The sequence below is a fragment of the Genypterus blacodes genome, unplaced genomic scaffold (genome assembly GCF_046128005.1).
Source record: "Genypterus blacodes isolate CSIRO-AG114 ecotype Tasmania unplaced genomic scaffold, CSIRO-AGI_Gbla_v1 ptg000054l_1, whole genome shotgun sequence".
In the NCBI taxonomy this organism is placed as follows: Eukaryota; Metazoa; Chordata; class Actinopteri; order Ophidiiformes; family Ophidiidae; genus Genypterus; species Genypterus blacodes.
In genome coordinates, this window is record NW_027466866.1 from 2,155,965 (window position 1) to 2,179,757 (window position 23,793).

The 23,793-nt window shown below is 44.9% G+C and overlaps 2 protein-coding genes and 3 non-coding genes across 6 annotated transcripts; 1 reads left to right on the forward strand and 4 right to left on the reverse strand.

Moving 5' to 3' along the window:
• The first annotated feature begins 5,596 nt into the window (after positions 1–5,596).
• b3gnt7 (UDP-GlcNAc:betaGal beta-1,3-N-acetylglucosaminyltransferase 7) lies at positions 5,597–9,655 on the forward strand. Its single transcript, XM_076151419.1, has 2 exons — positions 5,597–5,761; positions 7,054–9,655. Exons 1-2 carry the CDS (start codon positions 5,751–5,753, stop codon positions 8,300–8,302), a joined length of 1,260 nt encoding a protein of 419 aa, XP_076007534.1. The 5' UTR covers positions 5,597–5,750; the 3' UTR covers positions 8,303–9,655.
• A 3,621-nt stretch (positions 9,656–13,276) lies between these two features.
• On the reverse strand, positions 13,277–20,832 carry ncl (nucleolin). Of its 2 annotated transcripts, XM_076151265.1 has the most exons (16): positions 20,677–20,832; positions 19,466–19,561; positions 19,179–19,293; positions 18,930–19,055; positions 18,265–18,489; positions 17,907–18,053; positions 17,367–17,447; positions 17,062–17,185; positions 16,576–16,712; positions 16,325–16,451; positions 16,077–16,213; positions 15,742–15,874; positions 15,186–15,331; positions 14,767–14,893; positions 14,223–14,527; positions 13,277–14,042 (listed from the first exon to the last, which is right to left on the reverse strand). In XM_076151265.1, the coding sequence occupies exons 1-16, from the start codon at positions 20,692–20,694 to the stop codon at positions 13,978–13,980; spliced, it is 2,109 nt and encodes a 702-aa protein (XP_076007380.1). In that variant the 5' UTR covers positions 20,695–20,832; the 3' UTR covers positions 13,277–13,977. The 2 variants fall into 2 exon arrangements, with proteins under 2 accessions (XP_076007380.1, XP_076007381.1); XM_076151266.1 differs by lacking the exon at positions 18,265–18,489.
• Positions 14,600–14,726, reverse strand: LOC143001690 (small nucleolar RNA SNORA75). The gene has a single exon (XR_012963712.1). It is a non-coding gene; the product is annotated as a small nucleolar RNA SNORA75 (small nucleolar RNA).
• LOC143001691 (small nucleolar RNA SNORD82) lies at positions 18,127–18,198 on the reverse strand. Its single transcript, XR_012963713.1, has one exon. It is a non-coding gene; the product is annotated as a small nucleolar RNA SNORD82 (small nucleolar RNA).
• Positions 18,571–18,705, reverse strand: LOC143001692 (small nucleolar RNA SNORA57). Its single transcript, XR_012963714.1, has one exon. It is a non-coding gene; the product is annotated as a small nucleolar RNA SNORA57 (small nucleolar RNA).
• Positions 20,833–23,793: the final 2,961 nt, after the last annotated feature.

Consider the following 23,793-nt stretch of genomic DNA (forward strand, 5'->3'; position numbering starts at 1 on the left):
TCATGTCGACAACGCTATCTCCAGGCGGTGACAGATCCTCCGCACAGACACGAGCAACGAGGCTCCCGGTGATGAATACGATGAGGAAATCTGATGATGAAGTGTGACTTTGCTGTTGTTGGCTCTTGTCACCCCCACTGTTCCACTGTTCCACTGTCTTGAGCTCTTTGTTTACCTTGGGCAGAAATGACTGACCTGCTGACAGGGCCGCATAGTTACAATGTGTGTGTGCACGTGTGTGTGTTTGTGTGTGTGTGTGTGCTCTTACTGCTGTGTCAGATCCACAGTAAAGGGAAATTGCCAAAAATAACTGCAACTTTTTTGGATCTAGAACAATACAGAGCTCTGATTCTGATTCCAAGCTTCTTTTCAGGATAGACGTGTCTCAGTGTCTATAAATTACATTTTTGCACCTTAAAACTTAAACATGGGGTCAATAAAATAGTTGTCATTGGGACGTATCAGAATTCCAATGGACAAAATTTCACTCGGAGTCTGAATCATCACTCTTTGCCTTCTAGTTCTACTTTTACAACACAGTTCTACTTCTTACTACTCCCCCCCCCCCCCCCCATCCTGTCTGCTCTCCTCCAGGCAGCAGCCACTCAGAGAGGAGGTGCAGAAGGAGCTGTCACCATAGAGTCGCTCTATCTCCCCAGGAGCATCCAGCTTCCTGTAACCTCATCCCCCCCGAGGTTGCGATCAGGGTCAGGGCCGCAGAGATGGCAGCAGATCGGCATTAGCGGAGAGGGAGAGAGAGGGGGAGTCGCAGCAGCAGCAGCAGGAGGAGGAGGAGGAAGAGGAGGAGGAGGAGGGGAACAATGTGCAGGATTGTGGCTGTGCGTTTTTTTTCTTCACCTTCAGAACAGACCTCTTCTGTAACATAATATGAGGTCAGACAATAGCCGTCCAACACTGTGTTCGCTTGCTCCTGAATGTCTCTCCTCCTCTTCCTCTGTCTTCAACATGAATCCACACAGCCAGGCTCTGACTTGGAGTTCAACACATACCTTGAGTCATCGATGGCGTCCCTCTGCCAGTTTCAGAATGAATACCGCACCCTATTGCATCAAACAGGAGTATAGGAGCTTAGTCATCTCACCTGTATCGGTTCTGACAAAATGAAAAATGCAAATCAGTATGAATCATTTTCCCTCATTAACTGCCATTGTTGCCTTTGTGCTTCCAATCCCACTCTATGGTAAAAACACCCACATCATCAAAGTCTCACTCATCAAGAGCATTTTTTTGATACGTGTTGACAATAGGAGCGCTGATAAGACAGAACATCTAACGCAACAGGTTCCACTCCTTTACTGATAAGCTGCTGGTGTCACATTTTATCCAATATTATCAGAGCAATCACTCATTTGAAGTGACTGATTGAAGCTCATAACTCCTCACTGTAGTTAACCTTGGCTGTAGTTAATCAACACACACACAGTCGTCTGCTATTCGCCGGTTAAATGAGGAAATAAAGCAGGAATCATAACAGCTAGTTTTGGCTCGGCACCTCGTATTCAACCTCCCCCCGTCGTGTTTTGCCGATTAACAGTGAGCCAGCAGAAGCAGCACAATGCGAGGAAACAGGCCGCACATGACAGCGTGACGCACCGGCAGCCAGGTGGCCGCGTAACCCTGAAGCCGGAGCCACGGTCGGGACGGTGCAGCTGTGACCGCGACAAAGAGGAAGCTGCTTACTATCAAAACACCCAAAAAAACAAGTGGGACAAAAGACTAAGAGGGCCCAGAGCTTTTCCATGAGCCCCGGCCCTCCAGGGTTTCATAAGGCTCCGGCTAAACCGCATTGCGAGGCGAACAAATCAGCATAAGATGGATTTATCAACATGTGGAGGTGTTAATGATTCACATTAGGCGGGAAGGATCCTTCTTATCGTATCAGCTGGTTCTGTTTCCTGCTCCTTCCTGCTTTATCTTCACCCCATTAGACAAATCTGGAGCGTTTAAGAGTCCGCATCTTTATCTGCTAAACACACAGCGGCGTGACTCAGCTGATGGCAGATGTCGATCATCTCCTCGAGGGTGAGAGATTGTAGGGATTGCGCAAGAGATCAATTGAAATGGAAAGTCAGGGAAGTAGCTGTGGGTGATGACTTTGACTTTCCCACCTGGTTTCATTTCCCAGTAAACACTAATAGTAAATATAGTTACCTGAGAACTTATGATGTGCGTGCTTGGGGTTTGGTTGTTGCCCAATAACGCTACAACCTCTCCACCTGTGCAGCTCATCTGCACTGCAACATGTTCTCAACACCCAACCAAGTATGAACGCAAAAATAAGTTTCGCTTGAAGCCTTCAAGTGTGCAACTACAGGGGACGTCCTCTTCCTCTCTGCCCCTCTGCTCCTCTGCCCCTCTTAGTGTCCTGAGGATCACTGGCACCTCTTTCTGATGCGTTTATCAGCAGACAGCCCCGTGCTCTGATAAAAGGCGACGCCGAGCAAAGCAGACAGCCCCTCAGTCTCAGTCTGTCTCCTGCACCTCCTGTTTCCTCCCCAGCAGACCTTTGAAAAACTGATACATCATCACCGCTGCTTTGTTGACTTTCTTTTCTTTTCTTTTTTTTGGTAGTTTTTGGTTAAATGCACTGAAACAAAGGTGTGTTTATCTTCTGTATTGACAGAGGGGAGAGCCCCAATAACACAAAGGCTTGAGCTTATTTGGAATTCACCTTTTACATCTGTGACCTTCTCAGGAATGCCCCCACAAACTATCCATTAACCTTTTACATGAATGCCGCTGCACTGTATCGCTGTGTACATTCCCAGCTGCAGGTTGGATGCATTGTGGGGCTCCGTGGTTAAAGACGGCCCGTCTGAAGTTGACGTTTTCTCGAGCAGGAAGGAGATAAAAGATGAATCACTCTGGCATAGATGACAAGCTGCACCACGCTGCTCGCCTTCCTCTCAGCCTTTCTGCTAACTCCAGATTAATGAGCCTTCCAAGTGCTTATCTGATGGAAAGACACAAGGTTTTGGTTTTGTTTCACGTCTGGGTTTTGTTCTATCACAATGACTTGGCAGTTACCATTTGCATTAAAATAGAGATACTCAAGTGAGGAGCCTCAGAGCTGTTTACTAAAGCCACAGTTGCCTTTAGGTGGTGGGAGGTGGGGCAGGTGTTTACCTGTAGCCACAGCTGACTGGAGCATGCAAGGCTCTCCCATCTCTTCACGTCTCCTTTGTTCTTTTCAGAGGCCGACATCTTTCGTTGACGGCTGGATGGAAAAGAGGGAGGGGACGTGAACAAAGAAGGAAAAGATCCCCCTCCAGCCATGTTTTTCTTCTTTTTCCTACACACTAAATTCTTTCTCAGTGACTGAGGAGCTGCCACACCAGGCCCCACATGCACCCGGAGGAGGGGGACGCATGAAATGTCTGCGGCTGGCTCGGCGGTTCCTGGAAGATAGCTGACATGTCAGACGGACCATTCCAAGTAATCCATTCCAGAGTCCCTCAGGTATGCCAACAAAAGATTAGCACCAACTTCCTTGGGGTGAAAGGTGGTGCAGGGCCGGCGCTCTCGTTCTCAGGTCCCTAAACACACTCGGAAACGGCCCCCCTCCTCAATCTGACAATGGATTTAAATACAAAGTGATCATCTATTTCCTCGAAAATCAAACATTTCTTAACCTAAACTTAAACACGTAAAACGTACCAACATAAAAAAAATCTTAATGAAATGACAAAACTGTGTAAATGATCAGAAACTAATCAATCTGTATTGTGAAGTGTTTTGGAGTGAGGCATGCAGCTTGTTTACACTGTTTACGTCACAACATGTTGGTTGCCAGCCTCAATCCATGAGGCTGATTATTGATTATCTTAAATGATAAGATAATCCTTTTTTCGTCCCACAACGGGAAAATTCACACGCCACAGTAGCAAAGTGATAATCTTAATAATATTTGGTATATTCTATTACACCTTCCTCGTCCTTCATCCCCCAGCTCACATTCACTTCCTCATTCTTGCTTGAGGTGCCTTCAGAGGTGAAAAGGAGACTTTGAACAGAGCAGCATGTGGACTCGAGTGGCATGTGTGGGTGGGTTAAGATGACTAATTTCTCCCTTTATTCCCAGCAAACTGGCTCTCATGTATCTTAGCACTGGAGGGGTCAAAGTGACAAGTGGCCTAAGGAGAAACACATCTTACATAATCATTCATTACATCTGGAGATGCTGTTCTCCATTCCAGGACTTTATTTCAGATGTATTGTTCTTTTGTGCGAGAGAATATGTCAGTCCACCACAGTGCAGCAGTGACGGAGGGAGAGAGAGAGAGAGAGGGAGAGAGAGAGGGAGAGAGAGATAGAGAGAGAGAGAGAGAGAGAGAGAGAGAGCAACGGGAAAAAACACCAGCGGCAGGCAACAGGATGCACATGGCCCTGTGAAGGATGGCTGGTTAGATGCAGGAAACGGGGAGAGAAGGAGAGGAAGGAGGGATCCTGGATCACAGCTGCGTTCAGATTGAAAAATTCCTGTTTTGAAGCGCGTACGGAGACATTTTGTTGTTCTTTCCCCCGGCCCGTAAAGAGGCGGAAGAGCTCAGTTTGCCACAGCGAGGGGGTTAAGAGCGGTTGTGGTGACACCAGAGCTCTGTGCAATGTGACCGGCAATCCGTCTTCATTCCTGTTAAGACGGTGCAGAGTGGACGCATCACTTTAGAGTCTGTCTCTCTAGTAGAAGCAACATTCGTATAACGTAAAGGCCTCCCTTTGCACACTCTCGCACAAAACTCAGCTCACCGTCCCTTTCCCAGATGCTCAGATGTTTCAAATCTTTAGTCACACAATGGCTATGGAGCTGATAAAGCCGTGGTTTGCTCGGAGACAGATCATTAACTCCAAGGCCCGGCTGCTTACGTCAGGAGCATTCTGTACAGTTATTCAGTCCAGGCAACCGAATAAGTTTAACTAATACTTGACTAATGACTAATAAGGTCAACACTGACCTCAAGGTCAATGTTAACTAGCTTAGGTTATATAAATCTAACAGGTGCATGTTTGACCTTCATTGTTGAAATACATTGTGTTGATATGATTTATTCTTCTCTGATCTGCTGTTTTACGTCATTTTATCTGGCTTTTACCTGAGACGATGTTAGAGGTTAATTTGTAATTAGTTGCAGCTCCACATGAGGATAAACTGATCTCCTTTTATGTTTTCCCCATCATAATAGATGTTCAAACTTTATTTCATTATTATTTCAGAGTATTACAAGAGTTTGGTGCTTGTGGTGAGCAGCAAAACCAATTAAATTATCTATCTGCTTCCTCTAAATAGCTTGGAATAATGAATCAGTGATCAGATTGGTGTGTTCAGTGTGTCGGTTGATAGTTAGAAGGAGGGAACATGTTCAGGAATGTAAGTCACAAAACAAACAGAAGAAAACTGAATCTACTCTTCCTACTTTCATTGTTCATATCTCATTCTTAACTCGAGTCAGGGGACGTTTGGATTATTTATCTCAGTGACGCGCTTCATCCTTATATCCGCCTCGTGCGTAACCATGTCGGGCGGCCGCCCCCTTTAAAACCCGCCGCCGCCCCCGAAGCCTCCTCAGTTGATCATCCCTCCCCGCCTAACGCGCTCCTGCACCGGGCGAGAGAATCATCACAGCCTCCCAAGAGTCACTTCCAACCGGCTCCCGGGACGGAAAGGAATATCTGTTCATCATCTATCGAACACTTTGATTGGTTTACTGTCACGGAGATCGGTTAAATCAAACATGAGCAAAATGTAAGTAGCGTTAATCTACTGTATATTTCTTATTATTATTAAGGTTGTTAAGGTTTGGGTCGTCTTTATCTTACGCAATTTTAACAGTTTGACTTGACTTTTGTATGTTTTGACGCATAAAACGGTCTCTCAAATTGTTGTTTTATCTTATTCTTGATTTGAGGCGTGGATGGATGCACTGCTCACGCACACATCACATTACATTACATTACGATCATTTGGCAGACGCTTTTATCCAAAGCGACTTACATTACATTACCACCCTTCGCAGAGGGGGGAGCAATTGAGGGTTCGGTGCCTTGCTCAGGGGCACCTCGGCAGGGACTCGAACCGGCAACCCTCCGGTTCTTAAGGAGCTCTACCCACTCGACTACTGCTTCCCACACACACACACACTGTTTCTGTCTCCCTTTTTTTGTTTTTTTTTTTACAATAAGAGATGTCTCCCTCCCTCGCTCCCTCTTCCATGTCTGTGATTATGTGGGGAAACACGTCCTCTCCTTCAGGGGCCCCACACGGGGGAGTGTCCCCCGGGGTCTGCGGGTCTGTATACGAGCCCTGGCATGACATGATGGAAACGGGAGAGAACTCAACGTAACTCACAGGCACTTTTAGTCTCCCGGCGCATTCCGCATTTTTCCTCCAGAAGTGTCTCTACTGAAATGAAACAAACTGATAAGTGCGGTCGAAACCTTCTGATCTTTGTCGGGGAAAAGTCAGAAATAAACACAAATATGCATCAAACAGCGCGGGAAATGTATTTGTACGCCAATACAAGTTAACATTTTCAAATTGAACATTGAAAGTAAAGATCCTGACTCACTTCCCTGCGCGTGTGTGTGTGTGTGTGTGTGTGTGTAGAGACAGACAGCAATCTGCCCTTATTGTCTGTTTGACTGGCAGCACACAAACCCCTGATATACAGTCAACAAAGGGACAGGCTGCCCTTTCTTTAGGTGAACATGCCTCTGGGTTATTTAAATGTTGTTCATGTTATGATATGGGCCACGATAGAAAACGGTGCCAGATGGAGGGCACGGAGGACGACTGAGGTGCAGGGAGACAGAATGACACCTAAATGACAACAGGGAGGCACAAAACACAGGGGAAGTCAACAAAATACCATACGGGGAATAAAACGTAACTAGTAGTAGTAGTAATAAGTAAAACACAAGTTCAGGATTAGAAGAAAACAGGGAAACTCAAATACTGGAGCAAGAGAAGCTATTTGATTCGTTCACTTAAATAGGCCCTAACTGTGACTGACAGCTGTGATCTTTGTTGTCCCTCAGGCTGAACAACAGGGATCGCTGCAGGGTGTACAAGCGGGTCAGTGTCATGTTCTTCCTGGCAGTGGTGGCGCTGACTGTGGTCCAAAGAGGGACCATCAGCATGGGGGCTCCCTTTCAAATCGAGAGGCATGCTCGCATGGACGCCTCCGAGGGAGCGGCGGAAGCGACCTCCCTGAAAAGAGGCAGCTTCTTGTGGATGAAAAGCTTCTGGAAGGCCGGTAACGCCCAGCTGGTTCCAGGGGCTCTGGCCACGACGCAGCAACCCCGCATCTCTACGGATTTCAGCCCCAGGAGCTGGGACGTGACCAGCTCCAACTGCAGCGCCAACCTCAACCTCACAGGCCAGGAGTGGTTCAAAGGCCTGGAGGACAACTTCAAGCAGTTCATGCTTTACAGACACTGCCGTTACTTTCCGATGATCGCGAATCACCCGGAGAAGTGTGCGGGGGAGATTTATCTGCTCATGGTGGTCAAATCTGTGGCCACCCAGCATGACCGCAGGGAGGTGATCCGAAAAACCTGGGGCAAAGAACAGGTGGTGGACGGCAAGAGGATAAAGACCCTCTTCCTCCTCGGCAAACCTTCCAACCAAGTGGAGAAGGCGAACCACCAGAAGCTGCTGGACTACGAGGACTACATCTACGGTGATATTCTGGAGTGGGACTTCATGGATAGTTTCTTTAACCTCACACTCAAGGAGACGCACTTCCTTAAATGGTTCGACACCTACTGCCCCAAAGTGCGCTACGTCTTCAAGGGGGACGACGACGTCTTCGTCAGCGTGGAAAACATCTTGGAGTATCTACAAGGCGTCGGCCATGTTAAGAACCTGTTTGTAGGCGACGTGATCTTCAAAGCGAAGCCCATTCGTAAAAAAGAGAACAAGTACTACATCCCCCAGGCTCTGTACGAGAAGACACACTACCCTCCTTACGCAGGCGGAGGCGGGTTCCTGATGGACGGGACCCTGGTGAAGAGGCTACACTGGGTGTCGGAAACCTTGGAGCTCTATCCCATCGACGACGTCTTCTTGGGCATGTGTCTAGAGGTGCTCCAGGTTACGCCCATCAAACACAACGCCTTTAAGACGTTTGGCTTGGTGAAAAATAAGAAGAGCAAGTTGAACCATGAACCTTGTTTCTTTAAGAACATGCTGGTGGTGCACAAGCTGCTCCCGTCGGACCTCATGCACATGTGGAATCTGGTCAACAGCGACTTGGTTTGCTCACAGAAAACAGAGATCTTATAGCAGAAACACTAATTTAATAACTGCACGAACAATGGGCTGGAGAGTAACAGACAGTTTATGCATGAGAGCCAAATGCAAAAAAATGAAAATGTTCCTCTTCCTGACTTGGTGCAGAGTGGAACCACACCTTATTTGAATTTGGTATTTCAGCGGCGTGATGCTGATGTTACTGAAGAGCGTCTGCAGCAGTTATAACTTATGCAGAGTTAGACTTAGGTATTTATATTGGCTGTTTGAAGGACTCCTATTGTCAACAGGCAGATTCTGAGACGACAACAACAACCAAAGATTGAGCCGCTGCATCAGTCGGTGTTACTTTCTCTGCAGTAACAGTCTTTTGATCCAAGTGAGATGATATGTTGTCACACGCCATTACATACAGTACATTTTACACGCATGTTTATACAATTTGATTTCACGTAAACACCATAGATCAAAATCAGTATAAATGGACATTATTGTACTCTGACCCTCATCTCCTTATCCTTTCTGTAGTACGTGGACGAGGCTTATTACTTCACATGTGAGCCTTACATGCAGTATAGGCAGAGTATTGTGTGTGTGTGTCTGTGTGTGTGTGAACATACTGACACACAGAGACCATTTTATTAGGCTTGGATGTTCCTGCGGTTTGTCACACTGAGTCACCAATGACAACAAACCCTTTAATGTGAATTCACTGCAAACTGTCAAATACAAGAATACAGTTGCAATTAATGTGTTTCTTCGTCCCCTCCTCTAGAGTTTATTTCATGTGGGACTAGGGACAGTTTGTATTCGTGGTCCCCCCCCCCTAGAGGCCTGGGGGATCCTGATGCATTTGCACAAACTGCAGTACCAAAACGTGCGTTACTATTTTGGCTTTGTATACCGAGTCTTATACATCTCGCCCTCACCTGGACAAGTTTGGCTTCAGATGGTGTCAAACTAGAGAAAGAAGCTTATGTCTCTACCTCAGTGATTTGGTCCAAAGGTCTCTTCGTCTTTTATTTCACAGCCACTTATTGGTGAGAATTTTCCACTTCTTTAACTGTATCCAGGATACCATTGCCTGGAAGGTGTGTGGGTACACTACATGCTCCTAAAGTAAGATTTAAATAGTTTCTCTTTGATTGTAGAGGTCTTTGCACTGTTCATGTAGAATGTGACTGACTTGATTTGGACTTCTACTCCGACGACACAAACTGGTGACTGAAATCTTGACTCGTGACTACTTTTGTTAGACGTACTTGACGTCGTCCATGGTTCTGAATGTGCTGATATACTTGACGTGACTTTGGTGAAAGGGTTTACAGTGACACTGTGAAAGAAGAACTACTGTTGGTACGAGTACATGCCATGTTAACTTAACAGCCCTGCAACTAAAGAGGGCAAACAGGGGTTGTTGTTTATTTAACTTAAATGATCATAATGGAGTGTTGAATGATTATAAATCTGTACATTGTGGGTGTAGTGGGTGATAACTATATGTTGCTGATGTAAATACGTGTAAAAATTGAAATGTATATAGGATGTTTCTAAATAAATGTCTAAAATCACCTCAATACATTTTTCCGTGAATAGTTTGTCCTACATTTGTGTGTTTTATGTTTTTTCTGGTCTTATCGGCAGCAAAGATCAATGTGAAAATCTACATCAGGTCACTCAACAATAGTGTCCAGTGTTGACATGTGAGTATCAGTTACTCCACTATACAATGAAGCATCACATCAGCATAATTGGTGTTCATTCAATCTTCAGCAAATTAAGTCAAGATTGTGTATTTTCTGTTTTTCAGGTTCAGTATTTACGCTTGTACTTTCTGTCCTTTCACATTGTTTATATTAATCGTTCCCAGCATTATATGTCATTTTTTTCACAGAGCTTAAGTGGCGAGTAATCCTATCAGTTAACAGTAACGATACTGTTTTTCACTTTAAGTTGGTCCAAAAAAGACAAACAACACCATTGTGACATACTTAAAATACATTCATGCTGTTGTTCACAGAGACAACAAAGCCAGTTCAGAAACTGGATCTCATCTATATTCTCTTTCACGTGAGGCAGCTACATAAAGGCCACGAAAGATGCTCACCAACACATGTGGATGGAGCCAGAGAAGAATCTAATAAAGGTTTATCTGTTGTGTCTTGTTTGTGAAACACAGCATGTACTGTACACGACACAGAGTAGGATCAGATCAGCATTTATCTCTGGGACTTGTTTGGGACTCTAGAACTCGGTGATTAGCTTCGTATGGCCTGACAGAGCGAGAACACACTGAACTATTTGCTTACTCAGCTTTTCGTTTCACGTCTTGTTTTGCATTGTAGAAACTATTCTTAGCAAAAGAAACAAAAGAGAGTACGACAAAGGGGAGCAATTTCGTTATTGAGCTTCAGTAATCCATTCAGATTCATTCAAGAGGAAGGACAATCCTCTTCTAAAGAAACTTGACACGCAAGAGAGAATGTCCTGACACCCTTGAAATGTTGAAGGACATTACATTTGGTTGATCATTTATGAGGTGTCATATGTTGTTTTCTACAACAAACCAACCAATCTCTCTTTCTTTGCCCAGTATGTCTTTGCCTCCCCTCTGTCACTGCAACTGCTGCCTAAACGAATGCACACTGCAGTCAGAACTCTAAAGTCTTTGTATTAGCGTGTAAAGCAGCGCGTGAGAGTGATTCATAAACGAGTCCCACTTCCGCAAAAACTCACTGCTGGTGGTGAGGAACCACAAAAAAAACCCCCCTGACACAGGATGTGCACAAGCGATGAAGGAAGGTCGTCGGTGGTCAGCAGACGCATCTCTTCTCTTTTCTGCACCATAAAGTTGTGGTTAGAACTGTCTGCAGTCAAGCTGAGTGTTTCTTTACCACGGGTTCTTAAAAAGGCCTCAAAAAACATTTGCCTTGTCTCTCAAACATATCAGCCACTAGTCAAAACTCACTATCATCCAGTGTAAACGTCCCACCCCCGTGCTGATATGCCACTGTATGCAGATGATCCCCTCATCTCTGTGCCTTCTTCCCACTCGACTGGAGACCGGGAGCCGGTGTGTTTGTCGACACTAATTGGGGAAGCGTTTGATGTCAGCTGGTTCACCGGGCCGTCTGTGAGGGACCAGAGGCTTTCACACAAGGCCTCTATTTTCTTCAAAGGCCACTGCAGCACCCTCATTGGCATAGCTTAAGGTGGGAATGTTGCTGCTCGGGCTAAAATTAAAAACATTCCTCCGACTGAAGCCTGCAAAGCAACACGAGAAAATCTCATTTATTAAACACACAAACACACATATATTGCACCACTTCCATGCTTGACATTCTAACAGCCACTGGTATCAATGGTTGTCACTACAATACTGAAAATCTATTTGCAGAAACATTCACAGTGAAAACCTTATTCTTATGTGTTAATTGTTTTGATTGGCTACAATATTGAGCAGAAATGTTGTTGATGTTTTTTGATAAAGACAAAAATCTAAAAATGCGAGTCTGAGAAAAGTATGTGGCAATATTATATGGATTATCATTCCAGACTTTGTATTGTCACGATTCTGCTACCGAGACATGCAATCATCAAACCACATTCTTTCACCACGCGTCTGTCGTTCAAAAAAGTTCAACCGTCACATTTCGCAAGGATATTGTCTGACTTCACTTTCAGTTCACCAAACCGGGTACGAGTGCTAGTTTATGGGCGCTGAAGATTGTGATTGCGATATTTTTCCATCTGCACAGTTACTGATAACCCACACAAGTGTTTGTGTAGAAAGACTCCTCCCCCTGACAAATAATGAAGCTGCCCACAGAGGAAGAAGACAAAGAAACAGCACTCGTCAGAGGAATCGCTGATGAAAAAGTCACGCTAATATGAGTATGAGCCATTTCAGACATGAGTACAAGCTAAACTCTACTATTGCTGGAAGAAAGTACATCAGGATAAAGGTACATGTCCTATGATCCCACATTCTCTTTTGTCCAGTCAGCAGATATTGGGTGTGTAATCCGGGACTGTAATCACACTGGAGACAAGGGTAAAGCAACTGGACAGTACATCTGTGCTACTGGACAACACGTACGTGACAAAGGTCCATTGTGAGGAGTACTCTAAGCTCCATACTCCCATTTAAGAGGGCCTGTTACACACCAGGCACTAAGCTAATGAGTCAAACCAAGTGTCAGTCTCTCTCCTGCTCTCTTCAGCACAATGCCCTATTGACTCTGCTTCCAGCTTTATTAGAAACAGCTTTGTGCGTCTTGTGCTTTGGTCACTTTGCTGAATCCGCTCAAACACCGTCCTCCGTTCCTAATATAGAAAATCAAACCGCATCCTCTTTCATTTCCTTCACCTCTCTTAAAATGAACTGAAGCATTGCAACAGACGGAGCATTCACAGCAGCGGAAGGACTGGAGCTCCAGGCAGAAACATGACCAGGTCTGACACAAACCTAAACAGAGACATTCAGTGGCCCCATCATCAGTGCTTCCTGAGCGGGCACAGGGAAAAACAAAGCTCTCTTCAGGTGGCAGGAGTAAATTTCACACCAGTGTGACCTGTGTGGTTGCCAGTGACCAAAGCTCCACCCAGCAGGACAACTCAGGGCTTTCGCTTTTTGCGTACATGCTTCCTGCATGATAACATTGCCCTTTGTTACATGTTTCATCCTTACATATCATGAAATCTACTAATGTCCCTGTATTTGGGGATAATACAGGGAATGACTCACATGCTCAACAAAAAGAACAAGTTACCACCCAGAGAAATGTTTCCATTTTCTTTGTACATCTCCAATGTTGTTTGAAGTAGTTAATGTTTAACACTATGACACTGTGGCTTGGCGTTAACAATTCTGAGAACAATTCCTTGGCCACTACAATCAGGCTGGCTGAATACTGCCACCAAGTGGACAAATAGAACACATTCCCCTGCTTTGTGAACTCCTGCAGGTTGGTCCACCAGTTTTCATTCACACAATGAAGATAGACATTTAAAAATCACCACCTACAAGGTTTTATTCAATCACGTGAAAGTCAACTGATGGGAAAAATTTGTCATTACATTACAAATATTTTTATGTTACAGTTAATAAGTTGAGGCTTTAATTATCCTCATAGACTTAAAGATATCGACTGTGCCCCACCATAGAAACGTCTCCACCAACTTCCTAACACGCAACTCATTTGAGTTCTGACTTGCTTCCTACCATTGAAATATGCTTTGCACATTACAGTAAAACTTGGCACCTAAAGCAAACTAAATGACAATTGAAATCAAAAAACAAACACAAGGATACAACTGTCTTTTTTTTTACAAAAAGGTAAAATGAAATCATACAAACTGCTTAAATTTACACATTTCTGACAGAGACGAGCGCATCTTCTTTTTCACAGCAGACGTTTGCCAGACCCGTTCCGTTTTACTCCTTCAGACAAACAACTAAAGGTCATGTGGGTGAGGGGTGCAGGCTTGCATTTGGGGGACATTCAGAACTCACAGATAGCCCTCAAGCCAAGAAGGTCCAGAGTACCATTCTGACACAGGCGGGTGGGTTAAGTTTTAGGGGTCTAAATAAGGGCTAAAATGCCCGTTACAGTTAAATATATATCAATGACGCTTTCTGGAATGTCCAAAAGCTCTGAAACGGATGAAACCAGAGTCCATTTAAAGAGTAAAACAGACTAAGGGGTTTAGTCATCAAACTTGATTTTCTTCCCCTGTGGTTTGCCAAATCCTCCTCCGCCTCCTCTTCCACCTGGGGAGAGAAGAAAACATTTAATTTGGGTAAAAATGCAAGAATCAGTGTATCATCATCAAGTTGGCACCCAGCAGCACCAACACTGTTACCAGCGTGGAGCCATTCATCACTTCCACCTGGTAACCAGAGTTTGGATCAGGTCAAAGTGATGAATGACATGACATCATCCCATCTTACCTCCGAATCCACGTCCACCTCCGCGTCCGCCGCCACCTCCACGGCCGCCTCCGAATCCGCCGCGCCCACGTCCTCCACCGCCACGGCCGCCTCCGAAGCCGCCACGGCCACCTCCGCGTCCACCGCCACGGCCTCCGAATCCGCCGCCACCAAAGCCGCCGCCTCCGCGCCCACCACGGAAGCCGCCCTCACCCTTGGGTTTGGCGTAGTCTAGGGTCACCTTGTTGCCGTCGATCTCACCATCCTCCATGGCCTCCTTGGCTGCCTTGCAGTCACCCTCATTGTCAAAGTCCACAAAGCCGAAGCTGATGGAGAAAACCAGAGTGATGTTGAGTAACGGGCACTGGCAAACTGAACTTCAACACATTTGATTCATTGATTGTTTCACATCAGACATGGGCACCTCCCACTTAGGTAGCTGCCGGTTTGACTGCGAGTTTACTCTACTTCTCGTGCGAATCCGTGCACCGTCACTGATAGACAGGGAGGAGCTCATGAGAAGAGCGGCCAGGCAGAGGGAATAGGTGACATATTGCATCTTTACCCTTTGGATGATCCTGTGTCTCTGTCTGTCACTATTCTGGCTCCGACGGCTCCGTCAAAGGAATCTCTCAAGCTCTCGTCTGTTGTGTCCTCTGACAGGCCCTTGACAAACAGGGTTTTTGTTGGACCTGGTTTCAAAGGGGAAGAATGGTGACAAATTCAGCATTGTGCTTCTTTGAGGATCTCACATCAGAGTCAACGTCCTGTGCTGCCACTGGGAGTTCAACAGCAGCGACCAGATCAGGACTTGACTATCATGAGAGCATCACAGACATTCAGGAGATTCAAGTGTATCATCACATTGGGCGTGTATGAGCGCGAAACAAGGGATCAAGGCCCTTTAACTTGCACGTCCCATCATGGCAACCAACGAGTGTGATGACAGCCTGTCCTGTGGATGACTTCAGAACTACAACATACCCGAGTTTCCCCTTCCGCCGCCATCTCGGCCACCGGCACTCTGGCTGTACTCCAGTCTTATTGCCCGGCCGTCGATTTCTGTGTTGTTCAGGTTCTCCAGGGCGTCCTTGGCGTCATCTGTGCTCTCAAACTCTACAAAAGCAAATCTGGGGAAATAATAAAAAAAGTGAATTAATCTACTACAGCTGATTTAAGGCAGCATATTAGACCATAAGGAACAAAAGTCAGAGAAGTGAGGAAGTGAAACACAAGCTGAAGTGTGATTACAGCTGTAAGCCTAATACTTTTACAGAAGTTAAACCTGCACCAGACTGTCACATCTTTTGAATTGTAAATGAGTGCAGTTTAAAACTCATCACAGCCATCAACTACTGCAGCGGCTGGTTTTGCTGTTCTAACTAAGCATTGCCTCCAATTCTCATGAAAATTCAAGAAGAGCTTGTGAGAAGGATCAGCACTTTGACCTCCATCATTAATGTTTTAAAGAAATAACAGCTATGCCAGGAATCCAGTAAGCCATGATGGACAAACGGAAGACACGCACACACACACTTACCCTTTAGCTCTACCGTCTCTCTGTGGAATCCTTATACCAACAGCCTTCTCAAATGCGGCCTGTAATGCTTCCTCTGTGGCACTGAAGGCCAGATTATTCACCACCAGAGTTTTGCTGGCTCCTCCTGCTGCAGCTGAGAGAGAAAGATAATAAGATTGAGACCCAGATGCCAGTAGATCAGTGCTACATCTAAAGAGATCCACTGAGATGTTGCAGGTTAAGTTTCATCCTGAAATACACATTTCCAGATACTCCTGATCATTTTAACAGTATAATCATCAGATGAAGTCATCAATTCCTTAAAATGTGCAGATTTAGTATTTGACTCCACTCACACATCACTTTGCCACCCTTCTGGCTTTTGTCTCCAACAAAGTCGACGATGATGGACCTCCCCTGCACATCAGCTCCCTGAGCCTCCTCCAGCATCTTCTCTGCTTCGGCCTCAGTTTTGAATTCTATGTAAGCAATGCTGTTGGGGGAGATTGAAACAGAAAATCATGTTATCAATTTTAGGGAGAAAATGGCTGACAACAAAACACTTCTACAGGGTAAGTAACCACAGCAGCATATGGGGCCTCACCCTCTGTTGGAACCGTTCTGGCCTGGGGGTAACCTGACTTCAACTGCATCCTCAAACACTTCCTTCAGGTCCTCAGTTGTGGCAGAGAATGGAAGGTTCTTCACAAAGAGTGTCCTGGCATCTCTCTCTGCAGGGAAAATGTTCAAGTCAGATGAGCCCAACAGTTGCACGTTCAGGTCAGAGGCCACTGGATAATGCAGAGTCACCACTCATCTGTGACATCTCCATCCTCAAAAGAACCCGGCCCTCACCTTTCTTGCCCTCCTGTGAGCTGTCCTTGCTTCTGGCTCTGTCCAGCTTCACCTCCTGGCCCATGATCTTCTTGCCGCTGAGCTCCAGGGCCTTCATCATGTCCTCCTCACTTGAGAATTCCACGTAACCAAATTTCCTGCAAAGGTTTAATGACACAAACGCAAATAAGGCATCCGCACTTCCCTTTGGTCAAGTGCTGCAGCTGCATGAAAACTGCAAGTATTTAACTTATAGGGATTTTAAAGAGATGCCGCAACTAGAACATGTCAGTTTTACTAATGTGTGAGATGGACGTCTGATTAAGCAATTAACTAAATCTGGAAATTGTCAATTACAGCAGTAAAAATGCTTAACAATGAGGTCAAGGTGCATCAATGACACCATATAAAAAGACTTCACTAGTGCTGCAGGATGACAAAGCCAACCACTAGAGGCCAGCAAAACAATAAAAGAGCAAGCAAACACCATCTGATCTCATGACTTACTTGGATCCACCCAATCGCACATCTGCAACTTCCAGACTGTTCTTGGAGAAGAACTTCCTCAGGGCTGTTTTGATCTCATCAAAGTCCTTGTTGGAGTTCAAGTTCCCAATGAACAGACAGAATCCTGAAAAACCAACAGAGGGGGCAGTGAATTTTAACGTCTACTTTAAGTGTGAAATTAATGAATTCTAATGAACAGATTCAGAACATTAAAGGTGACATCACATATCAGTATTAAGTCCCTTGTTGTCATCATGATAACAGCACAGAAGGTTCAAAGGTGAGCGGCGGTGCTTTGACTTTACCTTCTCCTTCTGACTTTGCCTTCTTGGCAGGGGGTGTGTCCTTTTTGCCCTCTGCCTTCCTCTTCCCAGGGGTGGCGGAGGCTGTGGAGAACAGGGTACATTATTATTTAAATAAACAGACAGTACACATGCAGTCAAGATGACAAGGGAACTGAATATTTCAAAATTCAGTCAGTTTAGGGTTGGTTAAGAAGTTTTTAATGGCAGAGTTATGGCACATTTAGACACTGGGTGATGTTACACTCACAGGCCATCTTAGATTCAGACCACCATTTTGCGGTGAGGCACTGGGGTGTACTTCTGTGTTTGAAGTACTGTGCTAATTACGCAAATACATTAGCTAATTAACATCTGGGGGGATGTGCTATAAGGATGCTAATGCAGCCGAGTTATCAGGTGGTCTAGAAGGAGCATCAGAACAATTCTTTACTTAAACTGCTCCACAACAGCCATTTTGTCACATGAAATTCTTAAAAGGAATAGGTCACACAAACCCCCAATCTAACAAAACATTCTGTCAGTATCCCCACACTAACTCACCCTCTTCATCATCATCTTCCTCCTCCTCCTCATCTTCCTCTTCGTCTTCCTCCTCCTCCTCTGACTCTTCCTTGGCTTTCACCATGCCTGCTTTCTTTGTCTTGGCAGCTGCTGGTGCAGGTGTGGTGTCCATCTCCTCCTCAGAGCCTGAAAGCCACAAGTGGCAAAGTGGTTAAGTAAGAGTCCCTGTGACAAAGTGACTGTACTGCCCCCTAGTGACACGCATCAGATCCAAACAAGGTCACATCACAAACATTCAGTATTAAGTCCCTTGTTGATCATCATACACGATTGTTACTGTATCCAAGTTGGTCAAGTAATGCACCACCTCTGCTACAAGAGGACCAAATCATCTTACCATCTTCATCGTCATCATCCTCTTCATCATCAGATGATGCTTTAGCAGGTTGGGCCTTTGCTGGTTTGGCAGCTGGCTTGGCAGCCTTCTTGGGGGGTGGGGCCTCTTCTTCTGACTCCTCATCTTCATCCTCAGAGGACTCTTCTTTAGCGGGCTTGGCCTTCACTGGGGCCTTGGCTGGCTTGGCTGCTTTTTTGGGGGGTGGTGCCTCTTCTTCCGACTCATCTGAAGACAACACGAGAACCATGAAAAGATTTCTTGATTGCTGTTAGAAGATCTGCAGATCATCTGGACGTAGCAAAGACTCAATGTTCCATGAAAAGAGGATAGGGCCGGCGTACGCAAGAAACACCGGTACCGAAGACATCCATGGACTCGCTCTTCCTCCATACATTACATACACAGGTACTAAGCAACCACGTGTAAGTCAAGAACTGGAGGATGTCTGGAAATGTGACCTCTTTAAAACAAAACACTGCTTAATTGGACATTTGGCACACCCAAACAAAACAAGCAAGTCAAGTGGCTAAACTGGACACCAGGTCCAGATATTTCACTTACTTGCTAGTTGCATGCATAATTCTATTAATGAGAGAATATCATGCACAAGTGCCACAAAATTTTAATTTTAACAATGCCAGGAACACAACCCATTCAAAACCTACCATCATCTTCTTCATCATCTGACTCTTCAGTCTTTGCTGGGGTGGCTTTGGCTGGTGCTGCTTTAGCTGGAGTGGCTTTAGCGGGGGTCTTCTTAGGTGGGGGTGCTTCCTCATCAGACTCCTCCTCTGTAAGTTGATAAAACAATAACACACTGAGTCAGTGCTCTTACTTTATTTGAGATACCTCTGACTCAAATCGGCACTTTGTCATAAAAGCACCAATAATTAAGACTTAATTTCACTACTTACCAGATTCGCCCTCATCGTCATCTTCCTCAACTTCTGCTTTTTTGGCATTAGTACCATTTTTAGCAGGGGTGGGTTTGGCAGGTGTGGCTTTCTTCACCACCTTCGGGGGAGGAGCCTGCAATAAAAAAAAGGAAAAACAGAAATACATTAAAACATGAAAGAATAATGTCAACCTTAAAGAGTTCAACCTGCATTACATCTAAAAGAGCTTTATTGAAATTTATGTAAATGCAACAGAAATTTATTTGGTTAACAAGAACGAAACATGAAGTACTTAATGAACAAACCTCTTCCTCCTCACTGCTCTCCTCCTCGCTGGACTCCTCCACTTCTTTCGGGGGTGGGGGGGCCTTTTTCTTCTGGGTTGCCTGCTTGGCTGCTGCCTGCAAGGCGAAGGAGAAAACTCAAATAAATGCACAGCTCCAGTTTCAGCAAATTCACTTTATTCGGCAAGTCAGCAGAACTCGAGCTTAATCAGCATTCTTCCTAAAATAGCAATGTTTAATTCAACCCTGCTTTGTTAGTTTAGCCCTTTAAATGCGCGCGTGGGGTCCCGCAACATTGTACTACGACGTTCGATGGTCGCACAAACTCAAGACGAAGACACCGGCAAAGGCACACACTAGTGGATAAAACACGATAAAAGTGTCACCGCCAATTCCACGGTAAGAAATTAGGTAAAACGTGGGATAAGCGGGCCATTTTCCCCTTAGAGGGAGTGAAGTTAATGTGGCGGCAGAGACGAGTAAAGATGACGGCGGGCGGAGGTTTGCGCCTCGTGCGCGAAGGAGCAGGCGCAGACCCACGTGGAACACGGCTCGTCAGAGGGTTGTGTAGCATGTTGGCTAACATTAGGACTCGTAGCTAATATTTAGCCAATAATTGGTCACGCAAGAAGCTCGACACACTCCGAAACACCCGGTAATACAAGTTCCAAACATCAGATCACGAGTTTTACCGTCAACTCACTCCGATTTCTACCTGTGTTGCTACCGTTAATAATGCTAGCCCAACAGTTAGCTAGCATTGCATGCATAACGTCACATCGTCACGCGTGTAATTGCCACAGATTTATATTTTACCTTTTCATATATTAATACCGATATTGCCCGTGAAACGTGTACGATGCGTCAGTTGATTCACAAGTGAATCACTCGCCGCCGCCTGAGCTCGTAGAGCTAGCAGGCCTGCACGCCAACCACAAGTGACAAAACATGGCTGATTCTGAGCAAAGAACAAACGCGCACACACACCCGCCATTACGTAGCGTGTCGACACTTGGAAAAATATTTAACGGAGCCGTTTTAAAAAACAGACGCGTTCTTGTTAACTTAACCGAAGAGATAAGACCCCGTCGGACTCGGGACGCGAACCCGGCCAACTCCCCCGACGCCACTTCGCCGTCACGCAGGAACTTCTTCTCCCGAAAAGGCCTCACCGCGTAAACACAGCGTTAACAAAGACAGTGTAATTGCTGCGGTGTCGTGTCCGCTCTTACCTTCGCTAACTTCACCATGGTTCTGGTTGTGTGTTTCCTTGAAACACGAGGGAATTTTTTATGTCGAGAATGAGAGAAATGAAGCTGGTCGGCGCTGCATGCACGTGGCTCACACTTCTTGGGACATTGGACAGGAAAGACAGAGCGACCGGACACGCGCTCCTTACTTTCGTTCTGTGCGCGTTCACGCCGCTCCGCCCACATGACCTCATCCACCAATCACGACGCGGGACATTTGCACAATGTGCCCGCGCGCCTCCCTCTCTCTCTGCCTCACTCACCCTCACTCACACTCACACACACGCATACACACACACGTACACACAAACACACACCCACGCCCACACGTGTAAGACGGCGCTTATTACGCTACTACGCGTCCACGATCAACTATTGATAAACACATTTGGAAAAAATAGTAAGTCGTTAGTCCAGAAGTTGCCAGCTAATGGCGCCAAAATACATTTTTTATCTCCAGTTCCGGTCACAGTTAAGCAGTACACCGTGTAAAGTTATTGGTAGTTAACTAGTACAGTACTTCTACTCACTACCACTACTTCTAGAATTTATTCCGAATTGAAGAGAAGGAGAAGCCAGACTTAATGTTAATGTCACGATGATCAACAATACTCGTCTTTATGGCGGCAGGGCAGCTGGTGAAGTGACCCACGTGTTCAGCCAGCTGCTCGCAGCCATCAGTCAGTTAGGCTGAGACTTGAGTGTACTAACCAGAGCCACCAGAGGCTGGAAAGTATAATGCTGTCATTACAGTAGCTTTAAATCAGTCCAAAACCAATCTATCAAGCGTGACATAGTCATTCAGTGTTTTGGTTCATGTAAATCATCTCAAATCAGTAGTGCTCAAACAAAAGAGCATTTGATAGAAACTTCCCACATGCTTACAATTGGCACTAGATGGCGATGACACACACTTACATGGTGTGGTAGTGCATTGTTGACTCATTGTTTATCTATCTATCTATCTATCTATCTATCTATCTATCTATCTATCTATCTATCTATCTATCTATCTATCTATCTGTCTGTCTGTCTGTCTGTCTGTCTGTCTGTCTGTCTGTGTCTGTCTGTCTGTCTGTCTGTCTGTCTGTCTATCTATCTATCTATCTATCTATCTATCTATCTATCTATCTATCTATCTATCTATCTATCTATCTATCTATCTATCTATCTATCTATCTAACCCTAACCCTATCTATCTCTGCTACAGTGTGTCATTATTCCCAGGAGACATCATTTGAGTAGTTAACCTTCCAAACCACACAGAGGCAGCATTGCATTTCACATTGTCACTCACTCGTCGCCCACTCAGCACACAAACCACCATGCCTGTCACTCAACTTTTACAGTGGAACAGAAGCAGGAAACGTGTGTGTTTGTTTGTAAATGTGGGTGTTTCATCCACAGGGTTTCCATCTACTTGGTTTGGGGGTTAAGGCTAGAATGAGCATTAGATTGAGTCAGGGACATATTTGTTGTGATTTAGTTTAGGTTCATCCTCCAGGGAAATAACGAAATCAATACAACATCCCCACATGTAATCTTGTGTGTGTGTGTGTGTGTGTGTGTGTGTGTGTGTGTGTGTGTGTGTGCGTGTGTGTGTGTGTGTGTGTGTTCGTGTGTGCGTGCAACAGGTGTCCCATCCTCAGTTTAATGCTGCCCTCTTGTGGAGAAGTATCTTAATGCAAATCATCAATGCAGATTTTGCTCATATTGACAATGCAGTACGAATTGACATTAACTCTGACTTTGTGCTTAAACTTGAAGTGGTCTTCATTTAAATGGTAACAAATGTGACATCATTCCACTCATCTGACCATCACCAGCGTATTTCCAAAGTGTGTGAGATGTAATCACGACTAATTTGAGTGACGACCTTCTGAGGAACACAAACTGATCTATGTAGTATCTCTGTATAAGTTATACTAGTCTAGACTTAAAGACCTACCGTTAGTTGACTAATGGATTATTCTACTTTATGAAGTTACTTTGTTATAGTTATAGTTACTTTAAACAATTTCACGTACAAATGCATCTTCTGCCTCTTTTTGGACATCTTTATTCACTTCAGTCTTAATGATTGAGGTGTTTCTTACTTTGAGGGCTTTTCTCTTCTGTTCCTCATCTATCAGACTGGACAGAGCTGTGTGAGTCATTTCAGCGAGTTAATTCATTTTCACCCCTCTCTTCATAAAACAGACTTTTATAGACTAGACCTCCATCTTACTCCCACTTTATGATCTTATGATGTTTTTATTGTCCTCTATTCCTTTGCAACGCTCCCATTGAGATGTCCTTTATTTTTTTGCGTATCGTTCCTGTTTTGTTTTTTATGTCTTTCACTTTGGAAACTCTGCTTTTTAGATAAGTGGCACCTAAATATTTATCGTTCTTTTCATTAACCATTACCATAAAACTTAATGCCGTGGAAGTAAAGGCTTGACTCAGATCCAAGGTTAGTGAGCGCCGGGCTTAAGGACGGCACAGTCACTTACTCACAACTTTATCCCTCTTCTAAGCTTGTTTGTAACGACTGTAGGGACATTTAGAACATCTGGTGTGTCTCCAGGCTTATTCCACTGTTTACTGTAAGTCACTCTTCAGGACAATGTGGATGTAAAAGGTAAGTTCACCTCATTTTCACAAGTTAGCCAATGTATCTGCCTGATAAGAAACCCCATTAAATCCAGCTTGTGTGTCTATTCCTCTTCTACCTGTGTCACATGACTCTGCTTTGCCATTTTAAGTTGTGAATCTTCTCCTTCTCTTCCTATATTCTCACTTTTCTGAACATTCTGGAACCCTTTCTGCTTAGGAAACCTTCTTACAGTCTCACTTGATATGATGACACAGTGATGATGATGCTGAAATGAAGGTAACTCTCCTTCCTCCCTGATTAACTGACACTTAACAGATTCCTTTCTCCTTCACCTGGCAACCGCAAACTCTTGAGTAATCCCATTTCATCACTTTCATTGCAACATAAAAACCTCAGAGGCTTCATGTAAGTGCACATGGAATGTTCTTTTTTATCATTTTTGAAAACATTTACAACTATTTGAGACAAAAGAAAAATGTTACAAACAGAATTGACCTGCA